Consider the following 17,304-nt stretch of genomic DNA (forward strand, 5'->3'; position numbering starts at 1 on the left):
AGCCCCAGTGGACTGAGTCGCCGATGGTGGGCACACACTCTCCACGCAGAGGCCCTAAGAAAAGCATCAGCAACGTGTGAAGTCTGAGTTTCTTCCACCTGGGATCCCAGTGGGGCCCCTGTGTGCTTTGTGTCTGACTTTCCTTGTCTTTCTCGCAGCTGCTCGGCCCCAGTCCACTGCCTGGCCCAGTGAGTCTCAGGCGACCTTCCTCGGGATGTCCCTTTACTCCCTGCCCATCCCCCATTCTTCTCCCCTCGGGGGGAATCACTGTACTTTGCAGAACCTGGGGGGACACACTGTCCCCTCCCTTGCTCAGTCTCCCAGCTGGTTCTTCTCATCTAGACATGGGGTTTCCAACACTCCCGTCTTCCCATTGATCCATCTGAGTTGTCACATCCTGTCCTTGATACTGTCCCAGAGATTGTCACCTGCAGGTTCAGAGAACCAGGAATGTGTTCCACCGCCCTAGGCCCTGTTACATCCCAGCTGAGGAGAGTTTTGTGGGAGAAGGAAGGTTGATAATTACTGACCTTCTGTTGATGGGACATGAGAACAGGGAGGAGTGCCTGCATCCCTCACTCCGGGCCACATCTCAGATCCAACAGGGCCACACCTGCATCCGGACGTGGCAGGGACAGTGCCCAGGAGACGCTGGGTCATAAGGGACTGCAGTGCTCTGGGTGCCAGGGGCCATGATTGGCTCCAGCTTCACCCCCTGACTTTTCTGTCCGCTTCTGCCTCTGCTTTTCTTAGGGCCTCTGCGTGGAGAGTGTGTTCCCACCCCTCAGATGTGCCAGTGCGGACATGGCTCATGGAAGGGAGGTGGCAAAGGTTTTCTCACGGGAAGGAGAACATGCCAGGCTTAGAGAGGTGGAGGGAGCCGGCTGACCTCAGACAGGGCCATTGTCCCAGAGGAGCTAGCTGAGCAGGAGGCTTGCTCAGCAAACACAGGTAGCAAGTGGCAGGATCCAGATGTGGAACTGGTGTCATCATGCTGGGTAAAAGTTTTTCCAAGGCTTCCTTCCTGTGCTGTCTAACTCCGACCTTTCCCTTTGTTGCCACTTCCAGCCTCCTGGCAGACCTTATCCTCACCTGCTCCGTCACCAACAGGTAAATATTCCTATCCACCTCCCTGGGGCTTACTTTCTGCTTCTGGATAAACTGGGGGTTTGGATGTGACAGGAGCAGGTTCAGGGTGTGGCCGTCCATATCCTTGTGCCTGTGAGTGAAGCAAGAGTCTCTGGAGGCCAGGTCTGAGGTCCGATCTTAGCGGGCTGGTGAGCTGTGTCCAGTGGGATCGGGTCCAGAGACTCAGGGAAGATTTTCCTCCAGGCGGTCAGTGTAGGCCCTGGATGCCTCTCCACCCTGCTGGTACCTCTCCCGGTCTCTCAGGCCATGGATGGCTGTCCAGCCGGAGGAGTGGGGTGTAAAATGCCTGAACTGCTTCTGTCTGCCCCGGTCCTGTCACCTCCAGGGGCGCGGCCAGAACGCAGGGAGAACTACCCGGGAGACAACAAGCTACCAACAGGGGAATGGTCTTGGCCTTCCTCCTGCGACCATGGCGCTCTAGCCTGGGTGTATCCTGGGTGGGTTGGGGTTACCTTCGTGCTCGCCTCATCTTGGACTGATGGGCTGCATCTCTGCATTTGAGCATCTTGAGACTTGGGCACAATAGGAATCTCTGCTCCTTTCCCTGTGGTGAAGATTAACTCCTGGGCATAAAAGAAAGGTGATTCCTGCCCAGGGGAGAGTCACCGGCAGGAAGTCCCCTGAGTCTGGAACCGGCCTTAGGCCTGTGACCTCAGGAGAGACATGAGGCGGTGTCCTTGTGCTGCCCTCTAGGGACCGAATTGGCTTTGGCCCTGAGGCTGGTGAACGGAGGTGACAGGTGTCAGGGCCGGGTGGAGGTCCTGTACCAAGGCTCCTGGGGCACCGTGTGTGACGACAGCTGGGACACCAACGACGCCAACGTGGTCTGCAGGCAGCTGGGCTGTGGCTGGGCCACGTCAGCCCCAGGAAATGCCCAGTACGGTCAGGGCTCAGGGCCGATCGTCCTGGACGACGTGGGTTGCTCGGGGCACGAGAGCTACCTGTGGAGCTGCCCTCACAACCCCTGGAACACACACAACTGTGGACACAGGGAGGACGCCAGTGTCGTCTGCTCAGGTAGGTCTCAAATAAGCTGCGTGTCCCTCTCTGGGGGTGTGGTTTCCTTCTGACATTCTGAATCACTTCTAAGCATGTTTACATTTCTCGCTTCCTTAAATCACCTTGTCTCTCTGCTAAGAATTAGTATGAGCTTTCTGACAAGCTGCCAGGCATGTAGCTGGTGAATTAGAACAAAGAACCAAACTGAAAGTGACTTGAAGCCATTTTCTCCATGCCACAGTGCAAGCCAGAGGCAAAAGAGGCTAGTTCTGTCAGGAGGTCTGTGAATGGAGGTCAGGGCCTAGGACTGCAGGTGGCCCAGGGTTTGGTTCCTGAGCCCTGGACGGTCGCCCCTCCAGGGAACCGAGATGCACTGTCTGGGCACCGGGGCTGCCGTGTGCAGGGCAGTGGCCCCTTGGTGTCATGCTGGGCACAGCCTTGTCATCACCTACGGTCGGGCCTGACAGATCACACATGGGATTTGAACTTCGAACTGGACCCCTCAGTCTTGCTGCCTCAGTGGGCCCATAAAAGCTGTGAGGCTGATGACTGGTTTGGGTCCACTCGGTCATGTAGACACAGAGCTAATCACCTTGACATTGGAAATAAGGGAGGCTGGGCTGCCTGGACCTGTCAGGAGGAGCATCTTTGGGGGGTGAGGATGGCAGAGGTCCCACCCTGCGTGGCAGGGCACAGGCATGGACCGAGCGTCTCACCTGCTCAGCGTCGTCCCCCTTTGCCCGTGTCGTGCCCCTTCTGTGCAAGGTGTCTGATCTGCCTTCTCTCTCTCCCAGATGCCAGACCCCAGTCCACGCTCCTGCCAGGTGAGTCCTGCTGCCTCTTGACTCCGGGGTGTCCCCTCCCTCCCCACTCACCTCCACAGACTCCATCCAGGGGCCCCAGGTGGGGCGAGTGGACATTTTCCACCTCTCAGCACCTGCCCTGGTCACCCTAGAGCGAGCAGACGCTTCCAGAGGGACCATAGCACAAGGATCCTCGGGTCTGGCTCAGCGATTTCAGGACATTGTGGCTACACAGTGTCTCCCCAGGGTTTTGGGTGACAGGGAGGCCTGTCCTGGGGTCATTTCTGCTCGAAAGCATTGTGTAGACCGAGAGTTATGTGTGCGGGGAGAAGAGGGCTGTTTCTTGTCCCGCACCCCCCGCGGAGTCCAAAAGGGATACTTTCCCCAGAGAGCACTCAGTCAGGAGAGCGAGCTAATTGTTCTTGTGGAGTGTGGCGCCTCTTCGCCATGCCGAGGACATTTGAGGGCATGATCTGGCTCATGGCAAGCCTTCAGCAAGGGCCTCTTCCTCCCCCAGGCAGTGGAGATTCTCAGACCCTCCTTTCCCCGATGTGAGTGACAGGGCACTAGACCGACCTTGACTCTAGACACCTTCTTTCTAATCCTGCTGTGTCTCCCCTTCAGGTTGGTGGACTTCCGCAACTCCTGCCAATGGTAAGCATCACTTGGATCCTGCCGTAACGCTCCAGTCATCAGGCCTGGGTGCAGTTCCTGACTCTTGCTTGGAGCCTCTGAGCTCACCACCTCATCTAATGTGGAGGGTTCCTTTCGCGTGCCAGAGTTATGGAGAACCTTCACCTCCCAGTTGTGGCATACATGACTCAGAATGCTTTTGTTGCCAAGTGATAGGATCCCAACTCACACTCTCTTGACTTGGGGGTGGTAGTGGCGGCCGAAATGACTTCCATAGCTAAGAGGTGGTCGGTCTTCAGGTAGTGCTGGATCCAGAAGTTCCAGTAGAGCTTTTCCCCTGCACTTTTCTTACCTCTGTTGTCTTATGTTTATGGACTTCGCTGTAAGCTTGCTTCCTGCCAAGGGGCAGTTGTCAGCCTGAGGTCTGTATCCCAGTAGGGGAGAGATTCTGTTTTCTTTCTAGCTCTTCTGCTGACAAGCCCTGGAAGGACTCTGAACAGCCTGCTACCAATAGATGCCTTCTCCCTAATCATGTCCAAGTGCTCTGACGATTTTCAGCGGGTGCATGGCTTGTTCAAGAGTCAGCTTAAGTTTGGGGTTTGAAAATGACATGAGTGAGTGCTCAGCGAAAAGCAGTCTTCAGAATACACTTGGGCCTGATGGAGTGGGTTCCCATGTGGGAGCGAACATCTGAAGGTGGCTCCTTTGCGGGGTCTGGGAAGCTGTCTCTGGTGGTCTCCTGCTGCAGGGGCTCAAGTTCATCCCAGTTGTCCCTGGGGACTCAGGCTGTGGGCTTCCCCTCTTCCCACCTCCATCCCAAGGCTGGGATCAGCCACTGAATGCTGGGCCTTCAGGGGAACCCATCAGAGAACATGCATCGCTCAGTCCACAGCCAAGGGTTCTATCAAACAGCCCCGTGAGGATAAACGATGATGGCCAGGCTCAGTCAGGTCCTCTGGAAGGAAAACATTAGCTTGATCTCAGAAGTCTTTCCCTGGAAGGATTCTGAATCTCGTTGAGTCCTCCAGACCTCTTCCTTCGGAAGACACAGGAGAGTGCATTTTCCCGTCTCCTTCCAGGAACTGAATCAGGTTTGGCCCTGAGGCTGGTGAATGGAGGTGACAGGTGTCAGGGCCGGGTGGAGGTCCTGTACCGAGGCTCCTGGGGCACCGTGTGTGACGACAGCTGGGACACCAACGACGCCGACGTGGTCTGCAGGCAGCTGGGCTGTGGCTGGGCCACGTCGGCCCCAGGAAATGCCCGGTACGGTCAGGGCTCAGGGCCCATCATCCTGGACGACGTGCGCTGCTCGGGGCACGAGAGCTACCTGTGGAGCTGCCCTCACAGTGGCTGGAACACACACAACTGTGGACACAGCGAGGACGCCAGTGTCGTCTGCTCAGGTTGGTCTCAAATAAGCTGGGTGTCCCTCTCTGGGGGTGTGGCTCCCTTCTGACACTCTGATCCCCTCTCAAAGCATTTTCTACATTTCTCGCTTCCTTAAATCACCTTGTCTCTCTGCTAAGAATTAGTATGAGCTTTCTGACAAGCTGCCAGGCATGTAGCTGGTGAATTAGAACAAAGAACCAAACTGAAAGTGACTTGAAGCCATTTTCTCCATGCCACAGTGCAAGCCAGAGGCAAAAGAGGCTAGTTCTGTCCGGAGGTCTGGGAATGGAGGTCAGGGCCTAGGACTGCAGGTGGCCCAGGGTTTGGTTCCTGAGCCTTGGACGGTAGCCCCTCCAGGGAAGTGGGATGCACTGTCTGGGCACCAGGTCTGCCGTGTGCAGGGCAGTGGCCCCTGTGTGGCCTGCCGGGCACAGCCTTGTCATCACCCACGGTCGGGGCTGACAGATCACACATGGGATTTGAACTTCGAACTGGACCCCTCAGTCTTGCTGCCTCAGTGGGCCCATAAAAGCTGTGAGGCTGATGACTGGTTTGGGTCCACTCGGTCATGTAGACACAGAGCTAATCACCTTGACATTGGAAATAAGGGAGGCTGGGCTGCCTGGACCTGTCAGGAGGAGCATCTTTGGGGGGTGAGGATGGCAGAGGTCCCACCCTGCGTGGCAGGGCACAGGCATGGACCGAGCGTCTCACCTGCTCAGCGTCGTCCCCCTTTGCCCGTGTCGTGCCCCTTCTGTGCAAGGTGTCTGATCTGCCTTCTCTCTCTCCCAGGTGACAGGCCCCAGTCCACGCTCCTGCCAGGTGAGTCCTGCTGCCTCTTGACTCCGGGGTGTCCCCTCCCTCCCCGCTCACCTCCACAGGCTCCAAGCAGGTGCCCCAGGTGGGGCGAGTGGACGTTTTCCACCTCTCAGCACCTGCCCTGGTCACCCTAGAGCGAGCAGACGCTTCCAGAGGGACCATAGCACAAGGATCCTCGGGTCTGGCTCAGCGATTTCAGGACATTGTGGCTACACAGTGTCTCCCCAGGGCTTTGGGTGACAGGGAGGCCTGTCCTGGGGTCATTTCTGCTCGAAAGCATTGTGTAGACCGAGAGTTATGTGTGCGGGGAGAACAGGGCTGTTTCAGGTCCCCCACCCCCCGCGGAATCCAAAAGAAATACTTTCCCCAGAGAGCACTCAGTCAGGAGAGTGAGCTAACTGCTCTTGTGGAGTGTGGCACCTCATCGCCATGCCGTGGACATTTGAGGGCATGATCTGGCTCACGGCAAGCCTTCAGCAAAGGCCTCTTCCTCCCCCAGGCAGTGGAGATTCTCAGACCCTCCTTTCCCCGATGTGAGTGACAGGGCACTAGACCGACCTTGACTCTAGACACCTTCTTTCTAATCCTGCTGTGTCTCCCCTTCAGGTTGGTGGACTTCCGCAACTCCTGCCAATGGTAAGCATCACTTGGATCCTGCCGTAACGCTCCAGTCATCAGGCCTGGGTGCAGTTCCTGACTCTTGCTTGGAGCCTCTGAGCTCACCACCTCATCTAATGTGGAGGGTTCCTTTCGTGTGCCAGAGTTATGGAGAAACTTCACCTCCCAGTTGTGGCATACATGACTCAGAATGCTTTTGTTGCCAAGTGATAGGATCCCAACTCACACTCTCTTGAGTTGGGGGTGGTAGTGGCGGCCGAAATGACTTCCATAGCTAAGAGGTGGTCGGTCTTCAGGTAGTGCTGGATCCAGAAGTTCCAGTAGAGCTTTTCCCCTGCACCTTTCTTACCTCTATTTTCTGATGTTTATGGACTTCGCTCTCAGCTTTCTTCCTGCCAAGGGGCAGTTGTCAGGCACAGGTCTACAGCCCAGGAGGGGAGAGAGTCTGGTTTTTTTGTAGCTCTTCAGCGGACAAGCCCTAGAAGGACTCTGATCTGCCTCCTACCAACAGATGCCTTCTCCCTAAACATGTCCATGTGCTCTGATGATTTTCAGCGGGTGCATGGCTTGTTCAAGAGTCAGCTTAAGTTTGGGGTTTGAAAATGACATGAGTGAGTGCTCAGCGGAAAAGTAGTCTTCAGAATACACTTGTGCCTGATGGAGTGGGTTCCCATGTGGGAGCGAACATCTGAAGGTGGCCCCTTGGCGGGGTCTGGGAAGCTGTGTCTGGTGGTCTCCTGCTGCAGGGGCTCAAGTTCATCCCAGTGGTCCCTGGGGATTCAGGCTGCGGGCTTCCCCTCTTCCCACCTCCATCCCAAGGCTGGGATCAGCCACTGAATGCTGGGCCTTCAGGGGAACCCATCAGAGAACATGCATCGCTCAGTCCACAGCCAAGGGTTCTATCAAACAGCCCCGTGAGGATAAACGATGATGGCCAGGCTCAGTCAGGTCCTCTGGAAGGAAAACATTAGCTTGATCTCAGAAGTCTTTCCCTGGAAGGATTCTGAATCTCGTTGAGTCCTCCGGACCTCTTCCTTCGGAAGACACAGGAGAGTGCATTTTCCCGTCTCCTTCCAGGAACTGAATCAGGTTTGGCCCTGAGGCTGGTGAATGGAGGTGACAGGTGTCAGGGCCGGGTGGAGGTCCTGTACCGAGGCTCCTGGGGCACCGTGTGTGACGACAGCTGGGACACCAACGACGCCGACGTGGTCTGCAGGCAGCTGGGCTGTGGCTGGGCCACGTCGGCCCCAGGAAATGCCCGGTACGGTCAGGGCTCAGGGCCCATCATCCTGGACGACGTGCGCTGCTCGGGGCACGAGAGCTACCTGTGGAGCTGCCCTCACAGTGGCTGGAACACACACAACTGTGGACACAGCGAGGACGCCAGTGTCGTCTGCTCAGGTTGGTCTCAAATAAGCTGGGTGTCCCTCTCTGGGGGTGTGGCTCCCTTCTGACACTCTGATCCCCTCTCAAAGCATTTTCTACATTTCTCGCTTCCTTAAATCACCTTGTCTCTCTGCTAAGAATTAGTATGAGCTTTCTGACAAGCTGCCAGGCATGTAGCTGGTGAATTAGAACAAAGAACCAAACTGAAAGTGACTTGAAGCCATTTTCTCCATGCCACAGTGCAAGCCAGAGGCAAAAGAGGCTAGTTCTGTCAGGAGGTCTGGGAATGGAGGTCAGGGCCTAGGACTGCAGGTGGCCCAGGGTTTGGTTGCTGAGCCCTGGACGGTAGCCCCTCCAGGGAAGTGGGATGCACTGTCTGGGCACCAGGTCTGCCGTGTGCAGGGCAGTGGCCCCTGTGTGGCCTGCCGGGCACACCCTTGTCATCAACTATGGTCTGGCCTGACAGATCTCACACGGGATTTGGACTTCGAACTGGACCCCTCAGTCTTGCTGCCTCAGTGGGCCCATAAAAGCTGTGAGGCTGATGACTGGTTTGGGTGCACTCGGTCATCTAGACACAGAGATAATCACCTTGACGTTGGAAATAAGCGATGTAGGGCTGCCTGGACCCCTCGGTCTGGCTGCCTGTAGAGCAGTTCCCACAGCTGTTGGAACTCCCACAACTGTGGGCACCACGAGGCCGCCAGTGTCATCTGCTCAGCTTGGCTTCCAAGTCATTGAGCTTCTATTTTAGTGTGGTCTTCTCCAGAAAAGGGGTCTTCGTGCTGAGCTCCTCTCACACTGAACTTCCCTGAAAGATGGGCAGTTTCCCTGAAGGCATCACCCATGTACCTTGGTCCCTGAATTTCTTGGGTCTGGTGTAGCACCTTCCTTAGTGGACCACCAGGGCAGAGAAGGGTGAATACAAGTTGTAACAACAAATTCCGCAAAAACCTTTTTTATTGTGGAGACTGATTGATAGATGAGTTTGAGGTTTGCTACTCAGCTCTCCTGGACATCTCCCAGGCCGCCCTTCTCACACCCTGGAGGGTAGGGGCCAGGCACTCAGCATCTCTCTCTCTCAGGAACCTGATGGGTTTGTTGCAGCACATACTGGGTGCTGAGGCTGATCATGTTTCCTCTTTCTTGCAGCTGCACAGATCAGCTCTACTACCCCAGGTGAGTCCCTGCAGCCCACCCCAAGACTCCTCTCTGGAATCCTACCCTCTCGGGTTTCCAGAAATAGAAGGAGGAGAGCATACCCCTCCTAGGGACTGATTTCCCTCTGAGGACTCTGGAATCCGTTTCAGTGACCAGCTGAATCGCCAAGACCATGGCTGTCACTCATCTTGGGCTGGAGGGCCCCTCTGGTCTCCTGTCACCTCCTGCTGCCCGTGTTCATTCAGAGAGACTGTGGAAGAAAAAGATTGTTTCCTCTGGTCATTTTGGATGAAAATAACTGTCCCAGTCATCCCATGGACAACTGTGACCGTGTTAGAAGCATGGCCGATTAGCAGTCTTACAAACGTGTGTCTGTTAAAGAATCCTTCATGTTGAGAGCAATCCCCCAAATGATCTTCTTGCTGATCTCACAGAGGCAGCAGTGAGTGGTGGCATGAAGCGAGATCTTGATTCCCTGCCCAGGAATTGAACCTGCGTAGCCTGGATGAAAACCAGGAATCCTAGCCACCCCACCCCACCCCCCCCCGGCTCTTGCCCCCGGTGAAAACGCATTTCTCACGGAGGCAAAGACTGTAAAAACAGGCACAAAGTTTATTATTAGAGACATAGCAGAACAACAAGTGGGAGAGCACACAGAGAAACTGTTTGTTAAGACAGAAGCAGGGCAGAGAAAGGGTGTGGGCGTCCCGCCTAATGAGGAGGAGTGCAGTAAGGGGGCGGTTAAGTCACTTATATAGGGCAGCTCTTCCGGGTCTTTGTTTACCTCTGGCCAATTATCTGGCTTCTTTTTCCACACCTGACCTGCCCTAGGACCCTCCCCACATGCTTGCGCAACTTTTTTCCAAGATGCATTCCAGCCCAGAGGCCTATGGGACGGCCTTAGCATCACATATTATGGGGTGGCGCCCCCTCCTTTTTGACCCCCAAAGAGCCTTTCTGTGCATGTGCAATGTTTCCCTTGCCCCAAGGATGGGAAATGTATGACCTCTTGATCTTTTAACAGGGTTTAGCCCCTCTCTGTCCCTGCCATAAAAGTGACCAGTGTTCGGTTATCTACCCCATTCCTGTTGTTGTTTCTTATATTGAAGTGCAGATCTCGAAATATAGATAGGAGTCTGGTCATAAATATGTAGTCCAGAGCCCATTTGTCTCTTGCCTCAGGAAATGTAAACAGGGGGTTGGTAATGAATGTCTGGCCTGGACTCCATCTTCTTCTCACCCCAGGAAGTGTGAACAGGAGGCCAGTTGTAAATTTCTAGCCTGGAGCCCATCTTTCTCCTGCCTCATTGCCATAGTGATAATATCTGGTGCCAAAGAAGGTGGGAAGTGCTGTGTACTCCAGCCCATTTGGCCAGTCTCAGTGCAGGTGGGATGGTCAAGGCTCTGAGAAGTCCTGCAGTAAGGAAAACGATTGACTTTCTCAATCAAACTGACAACATGGAATTAAAAAATTATTCAGCAATATCCTAAAATCACTTCATTTTCTTTCTAGATTGGTGGCGTCCATCAACTCCAACCACGGAAAGTAAGTGTCACATTTTTCCACCTGACCCACAGGGCATGGGTTTCCTGTCCCCAGGTGTGGCTGTCTATGCAGCTAATGCCGGCACATGCATAGCCCACCTCAACCTGCACACACAGCCCTGCCCCTGCCCTCACCCACAGCCAGCATGGACCTTGCACACTCTCAGCCTCATTCTCCCCTGCTCGGTAGGTGACTTTTGTTTTAGCTAAGGAGATCGCCTTCCCCTTCTTTTTTGTGAATGAGATAAGTGATTCTCAAAAAAATAGACCTCATGGCTTTTATTTCTTGGAGTATCTCCAAAGCTTTGGGAGAAAGAAGGGGGATAAAGAATAAATGGATAATTTCCCAAATAAGCATGCTTTTACAAGTATTTTTTACCTCATGATATGGATATAGTTCAGTAGGTTTCCATTGTTCTTAAGAAATGATATGGCTACTTTTCCTTGTCATTGTCTTCTCTTCCCATCGTTTTAAATAAATGCCCCTGCGATGAAGAATATTTTTTTGTTTGTTTGTTTGTTTGTTTTATACTGCATGTTCTTATTAGGCATCAATTTTATACACATCAGTGTATACATGTCAATCCCAATCGCCCAATTCAGCACACCACCATCCCCAGCTCACCGCAGTTTTCCCCCCTTGGTGTCCATATGTCCGTTCTCTACATCTGTGTCTCAACTTCTGCCCTGCAAACCGGCTCATCTGTACCATTTTTCTAGGTTCCACATACATGCGTTAATATACGATATTTGTTTTTCTCTTTCTGACTTACTTCACTCTGTATGACAGTCTCTAGATCCATCCACGTCTCAACAAATGACTCAATTTCGTTCCTTTTTATGGCTGAGTAATATTCCATTGTATATATGTACCACAACTTCTTTATCCATTCGTCTGTTGATGGGCATTTAGGTTGCTTCCATGACCCGGCTATTGTAAATAGTGCTGCAATGAACATTCGGGTGAATGTGTCTTTTTGAATTATTGTTTTCTCTGGGTAAATGCCCAGTAGTGGGATTGCTGGGTCATATGGTAATTCTATTTTTAGTTTCTTAAGGAACCTCCATATTGTTCTCCATAGTGGCTCTATCAATTTACATTCCCACCAACAGTGCAAGAGGGTTCCCTTTTCTCCACACCCTCTCCAGCATTTGTTGCTTGTAGATTTTCTGATGATGCCCATTCTAACTGGTGTGAGGTGATACCTCATTGTAGTTTTGATTTGCATTTCTCTAATAATTAGTGATGTTGAGCACCTTTTCATGTGCTTCGTGGCCGTCTGTATGTCTTCTTTGGAGAAATGTCTGTTTAGGTCTTCTGCCCATTTTTGGATTGGGGTGTTTGTTTCTTTAATATTGAGCTGCATGAGCTGTTTATATATTTTGGAGATTAATCCTTTGTCCGTTGATTCGTTTGCAAATATTTTCTCCCATTCTGAGGGTTGTCTTTTCGTCTTGTTTATGGTTTCCTTTGCTGTGCAAAAGCTTTGAAGTTTCATTAGGTCCCATTTGTTTATTTTTGTTTTTATTTCCATTACGCTAGGAGGTGGATCAAAAAAGATCTTGCTGTGATTTATGTCAAAGAGTGTTCTTCCTATGTTTTGCTCTAAGAGTTTTATAGTGTCCAGTCTTACATTTAGGTCTCTAATCCATTTTGAGTTTATTTTTGTGTACGGTGTTAGGGAGTATTCTAATTTCATTCTTTTACATGTAGCTGTCCAGTTTTCCCAGCACCACTTGTTGAAGAGACTGTCTTTTCTCCATTGTATATCTTTGCCTCCTTTGTCATAGATTAGTTGACCATAGGTGCGTGGGTTTACCTCTGGGCTTTCTATCTTGTTCCATTGACCTATGTTTCTGTTTTTGTGCCAGTACCATATTGTCTTGATTACTGTAGCTTTGTAGTATAGTCTGAAGTCAGGGAGTCTGATTCCTCCAGCTCCGTTTTTTTCCCTCAAGCCTGCTTTGGCTATTCGGGGTCTTTTGTGTCTCCATACAAATTTTAAGATGATTTGTTCTAGCTCCATAAAAAATGCCATTGGTAATTTGATAGGGATTGCATTGAATCTGTAGATTGCTTTGGGTAGTATAGTCATTTTCACAATGTTGATTCTTCCAATCCAAGAACATGGTATATCTCTCCATCTGTTGGTATCATCTTTAATTTCTTTCATCAGTGTCTTAGAGTTTTCTGCATACAGGTCTTTTGTCTCCCTAGGTAGGTTTATTCCTAGGTATTTTATTCTTTTGGTTGCAATGGTAAATGGGAGTGTTTCCATAATTTCTCTTTCAGATTTTTCATCATTAGTGTATAGGAATGCCAGAGATTTCTGTGCATTAATTTTGTATCCTGCAACTTTACCATATTCATTAATTAGCTCTAGCAGTTTTCTGGTGGCAGTTTTAGGATTCTCTATGTATAGTATCATGTCATCTGCAAACAGTGACAGTTTTACTTCTTCTTTTCCAATTTGTATTCCTTTTATTTCTTTTTCTTCTCTGATTGCCATGGCTAGGACTTCCAGAACTATGTTGAGTAATAGTGGTGAGAGGGGACATCCTTGTCTCGTTCCTGATCTTAGAGGAAATGCTTTCAGTTTTTCACCATTGAGAATGATGTTTGCTGTGGGTTTGTCATATATGGCCTTTATTATGTTGAGGTAGGTTCCCTCTATGCCCACTTTCTGGAGAGTTTTTATCATAAATGGGTGTTGAATTTTGTCAAAAGCTTTTTCTGCATCTATTGAGATGATCATATGGTTTTTATTCTTCAGTTTGGTAATGTGGTGTATCACATTGATTGGTTTGCGTATATTGAAGAATCCTTGCATCCCTGGGAGAAATCCCACTTGATCGTGGTGTATGATCCTTTTAATGTGTTGTTGGATTCTGTTTGCTAGTATTTTGTTGAGGATTTTTGCATCTATATTCATCAGTGATATTGGTCTGTAATTTTCTTTTTTTGTGGTGTCTTTGTCTGGTTTTGGTATCAGGGTGATGGTGGCCTCGTAGAATGAGTTTGGGAGTGTTCCTTCCTCTGCAATGTTTTTGGAAGAGTTTGAGACGGATAGGTGTTAGCTCTTCTCTAAATGTTTGATAGAATTCACCTGTGAAGCCATCTGGTCCTGGACTTTTGTTTGTTGGAAGATTTTTAATCACAGTTTCAATTTCATTACTTGTGATTGGTCTGTTCATATTTTCTGTTTCTTCCTGGTTCAGTCTTGGAAGGGTATACCTTTCTAAGAATTTGTCCATTTCTTCCAGGTTGTCCATTTTATTGGCCTAAAGTTGCTTGTAGTAGTCTCTTAGGATGCCTTGTGTTTCTGCGGTGTCTGTTGTAACTTCTCCTTTTTCATTTCTGATTTTATTGTTTGGAGTCCTCTCCCTCTTTTTCTTGATGAGTCTGGCTAATGGCTTATCAATTTTGTTTCTCTTCTCAGAGAACCAGCTTTTAGTTTTGTTGATCTTTGCTATTGTTTTCTTTGTTTCTATTTCATTTATTTCCGCTCGGATCTTTATGATTTCTTTCCTTCTGCTAACTTTGGGTTTTGTTTGTTCTTCTTTCTCTAGTTTCTTTAGGTGTAAGGTTAGATTGTTTACTTGAGATTTTTCTTGTTTCTTTAGGTAGGCTTGTATAGCTATAAACTTCCCTCTTAGAACTGCTTTTGCTGCATCCCATAGGTTTTGGGTCGTCGTGTTGTCATTGTCATTTGTCTCTAGGTATTTTCTGATTTCCTCTTTGATTTCTTCAGTGATCTCTTGGTTATTTAGTAACGTATTGTTTAGCCTCCATGTGTTTGTCTTTTTTACGTTTTCTTCCCAGTAATTCATTTCTAATCTCATAGCGTTGTGGTCAGAAAAGATGCTTGATATGATTTCAATTTTCTTAAATTTACTGAGGCTTGATTTGTGACCCAAGATGTGATCTAACCTGGAGAATGTTCCATGCGCACTTGAGAAGAACGTGTAATCTGCTGTTTTTGGATGGAATGTCCTATAAATATCACTTAACTCTATCTGGTCTATTGTGTCATTTAAAGCTTCTGTTTCCTTATTTATTTTCATTTTGGATGATCTGTCCATTGGTGTAAGTGAGGTGTTAAAGTCCCCCACTATTATTGTGTTACTGTCAATTTCCTCTCGTATAGCTGTTAGCAGTTGCCTTATGTATTGAGGTGCTCCTATGTTGGGTGCATATATATTTATAATTGTTATATCTTCTTCTTGGATTGATCCCTTGGTCATTATGTAGTGTCCTTCCTTGTCTCTTGTAACATTCTTTATTTTAAAGTCTATTTGATCTGATATGAGTATAGCTACTCCAGCTTTCTTTTGATTTCCATTTGCATGGAATATCTTTTTCCATCCCCTCACTTTCAGTCTGTATGTGTCCCTAGGTCTAAAGTGGGTCTCTTGTAGACAGCATATATATGGGTCTTGTTTTTGTATCCATTCAGCAAGCCTGTGTCTTTTGGTTGGAGCATTTAATCCATTCACGTTTAAGGTAATTATCGATATGTATGTTCCTATGACCATTTTCTCAATTGTTTTGGGTTTTTTTTTGTTTTTTTTGTTTTTTAAAATTTATTTATTTATTTATTTATGGCTGTGTTGGGTCTTCACTTCTGTGCGAGGGCTTTTCTCTAGTTGTGGCAAGTGGGGGCCACTCTTCATCGCGGTGCGCGGGCCTCTCACCATCGCGGCCTCTTGTTGTGGAGCACAAGCTCCAGACGCGCAGGCTCAGCAGTTGTGGCGCACGGGCCCAGCTGCTCCGCGGCATGTGGGATCCTCCCAGACCATGGCTCGAACCCGTGTCCCCTGCACCGGCAGGCAGATTCTCAACCACTGCGCCACCAGGGAAGCCCTGGGTTTGTTTTTGTAGGTCCTTTTCTTCTCTTGTGTTTCCCACTTAGAGAAGTTCCTTTAGCATTTGTTGTAGAGCTGGTTTGGTGGTGCTGAATTCTCTTAGCTTTTGCTTGTCTGTAAAGCTTTTGATTTCTCCATCAAATCTAAATGAGATCCTTGCCGGGTAGAGTAATCTTGGTTGTAGGTTCTTCCCTTTCATCACTTTAAGTATATCATGCCACTCCCTTCTGGCTTGTAGAGTTTCTGCTGAGAAATCAGCTGTTAACCGTATGGGAGTTCCCTTGTATGTTATTTGTCGTTTTTCCCTTGCCGCTTTCAATAATTGTTCTTTGTCTTTAATTTTTGCCACTTTGATTACTATGTGTCTCGGCGTGTTTCTCCTTGGGTTTATCCTGTATGGGACTCTCTGCGCTTCCTGGACTTGGGTGGCTATTTCCTTTCCCATGTTGGGGAAGTTTTCGACTATAATCTCTTCAAAGATTTTCTCTGGTCCTTTCTCTCTCTCTCCATTCATCAGGTCCGGGTGCAATTCCTGACTCTTGGTTGGAGCCTCTGAGCTCACCACCTCATCTAATGTGGAGGGTTCCTTTCGTGTGCCAGAGTTATGGAGAAACTTCACCTCCCAGTTGTGGCATACATTACTCAGAATGCTTTTGTTGCCAAGTGATAGGATCCCAACTCACACTCTCTTGAGTTGAGGGTGGGAGAGGGGGCCGCAATGACTTCTATAGCTAAGAGGTGGTCGGTCTTCAGGTAGAGCTGGATCCAGAAGTTCCAGTAGAGCTTTTCCCCTGCACTTTTCTTACCTCTATTTTCTTATGTTTATGGACTTCACTGTCAGCTTGCTTCCTGCCAAGGGGCAGTTGTCAGCCACAGGTCTACATCCCAGTAGGGGAGAGAGTCTGGTTTTTTTGTAGCTCTTCAGTGGACAAGCCCTGGAAGGACTCTGAACAGCCTGCTACCAATAGATGCCTTCTCCCTAATCATGTCCATGTGCTCTGATGATTTTCAGCGGGTGCATGGCTTGTTCAAGAGTCAGCTTAAGTTTGGGGTTTGAAAATGACATGAGTGAGTGCTCAGCGAAAAGTAGTCTTCAGAATGCACTTGGGCCTGATGGAGTGGGTTCCCATGTGGGAGTGAACATCTGAAGGTGGCTGCTTGGCAGGGTCTGGGAAGCTGCAAGGGCTCAAGTTCATCCCAGTGGTCCCTGGGGACTCAGGCTGCGGGCTTCCCCTCTTCCCACCTCCATCCCAAGGCTGGGATCAGCCACTGAATTGCTGGGCCTTGTGGGGAACCCATCAGAGAACATGCATCGCTCAGTCCACAGCCAAGGGTTCTATCAAACAGCCCCGTGAGGATAAACGATGATGGCCAGGCTCAGTCAGGTCCTCCGGAAGGAAAACATTAGCTTGATCTCAGAAGTCTTTCCCTGGAAGGATTCTGAATCTCGTTGAGTCCTCCAGACCTCTTCCTTCGGAAGACACAGGAGAGTGCATTTTCCCATCTCCTTCCAGGAACTGAATCAGGTTTGGCCCTGAGGCTGGTGAATGGAGGTGACAGGTGTCAGGGCCGGGTGGAGGTCCTGTACCGAGGCTCCTGGGGCACCGTGTGTGACGACAGCTGGGACACCAACGACGCCGACGTGGTCTGCAGGCAGCTGGGCTGTGGCTGGGCCACGTCGGCCCCAGGAAATGCCCGGTACGGTCAGGGCTCAGGGCCCATCATCCTGGACGACGTGCGCTGCTCGGGGCACGAGAGCTACCTGTGGAGCTGCCCTCACAGTGGCTGGAACACACACAACTGTGGACACAGCGAGGACGCCAGTGTCGTCTGCTCAGGTTGGTCTCAAATAAGCTGGGTGTCCCTCTCTGGGGGTGTGGCTCCCTTCTGACACTCTGATCCCCTCTCAAAGCATTTTCTACATTTCTCGCTTCCT

The 17,304-nt window shown here is 50.1% G+C and overlaps 1 protein-coding gene across 1 annotated transcript in view; it reads left to right on the forward strand.

Annotated features, from left to right (window-relative positions):
- Positions 1 to 17,304, forward strand: part of DMBT1 (deleted in malignant brain tumors 1) — a 148,589-nt gene that overhangs the window by 3,308 nt on the left and 127,977 nt on the right. The window contains 11 exon segments of the mRNA XM_068547921.1: positions 159 to 188; positions 1,843 to 2,166; positions 2,943 to 2,972; positions 3,576 to 3,605; positions 4,664 to 4,987; positions 5,766 to 5,795; positions 6,399 to 6,428; positions 7,488 to 7,811; positions 16,141 to 16,145; positions 16,824 to 16,880; positions 16,882 to 17,206. Of these exon segments, the coding sequence (XP_068404022.1) occupies positions 159 to 188; positions 1,843 to 2,166; positions 2,943 to 2,972; positions 3,576 to 3,605; positions 4,664 to 4,987; positions 5,766 to 5,795; positions 6,399 to 6,428; positions 7,488 to 7,811; positions 16,141 to 16,145; positions 16,824 to 16,880; positions 16,882 to 17,206 (1,509 nt within the window).

This window comes from Eschrichtius robustus, chromosome 7 (assembly GCF_028021215.1).
Source record: "Eschrichtius robustus isolate mEscRob2 chromosome 7, mEscRob2.pri, whole genome shotgun sequence".
Classification (NCBI taxonomy): Eukaryota; Metazoa; Chordata; class Mammalia; order Artiodactyla; family Eschrichtiidae; genus Eschrichtius; species Eschrichtius robustus.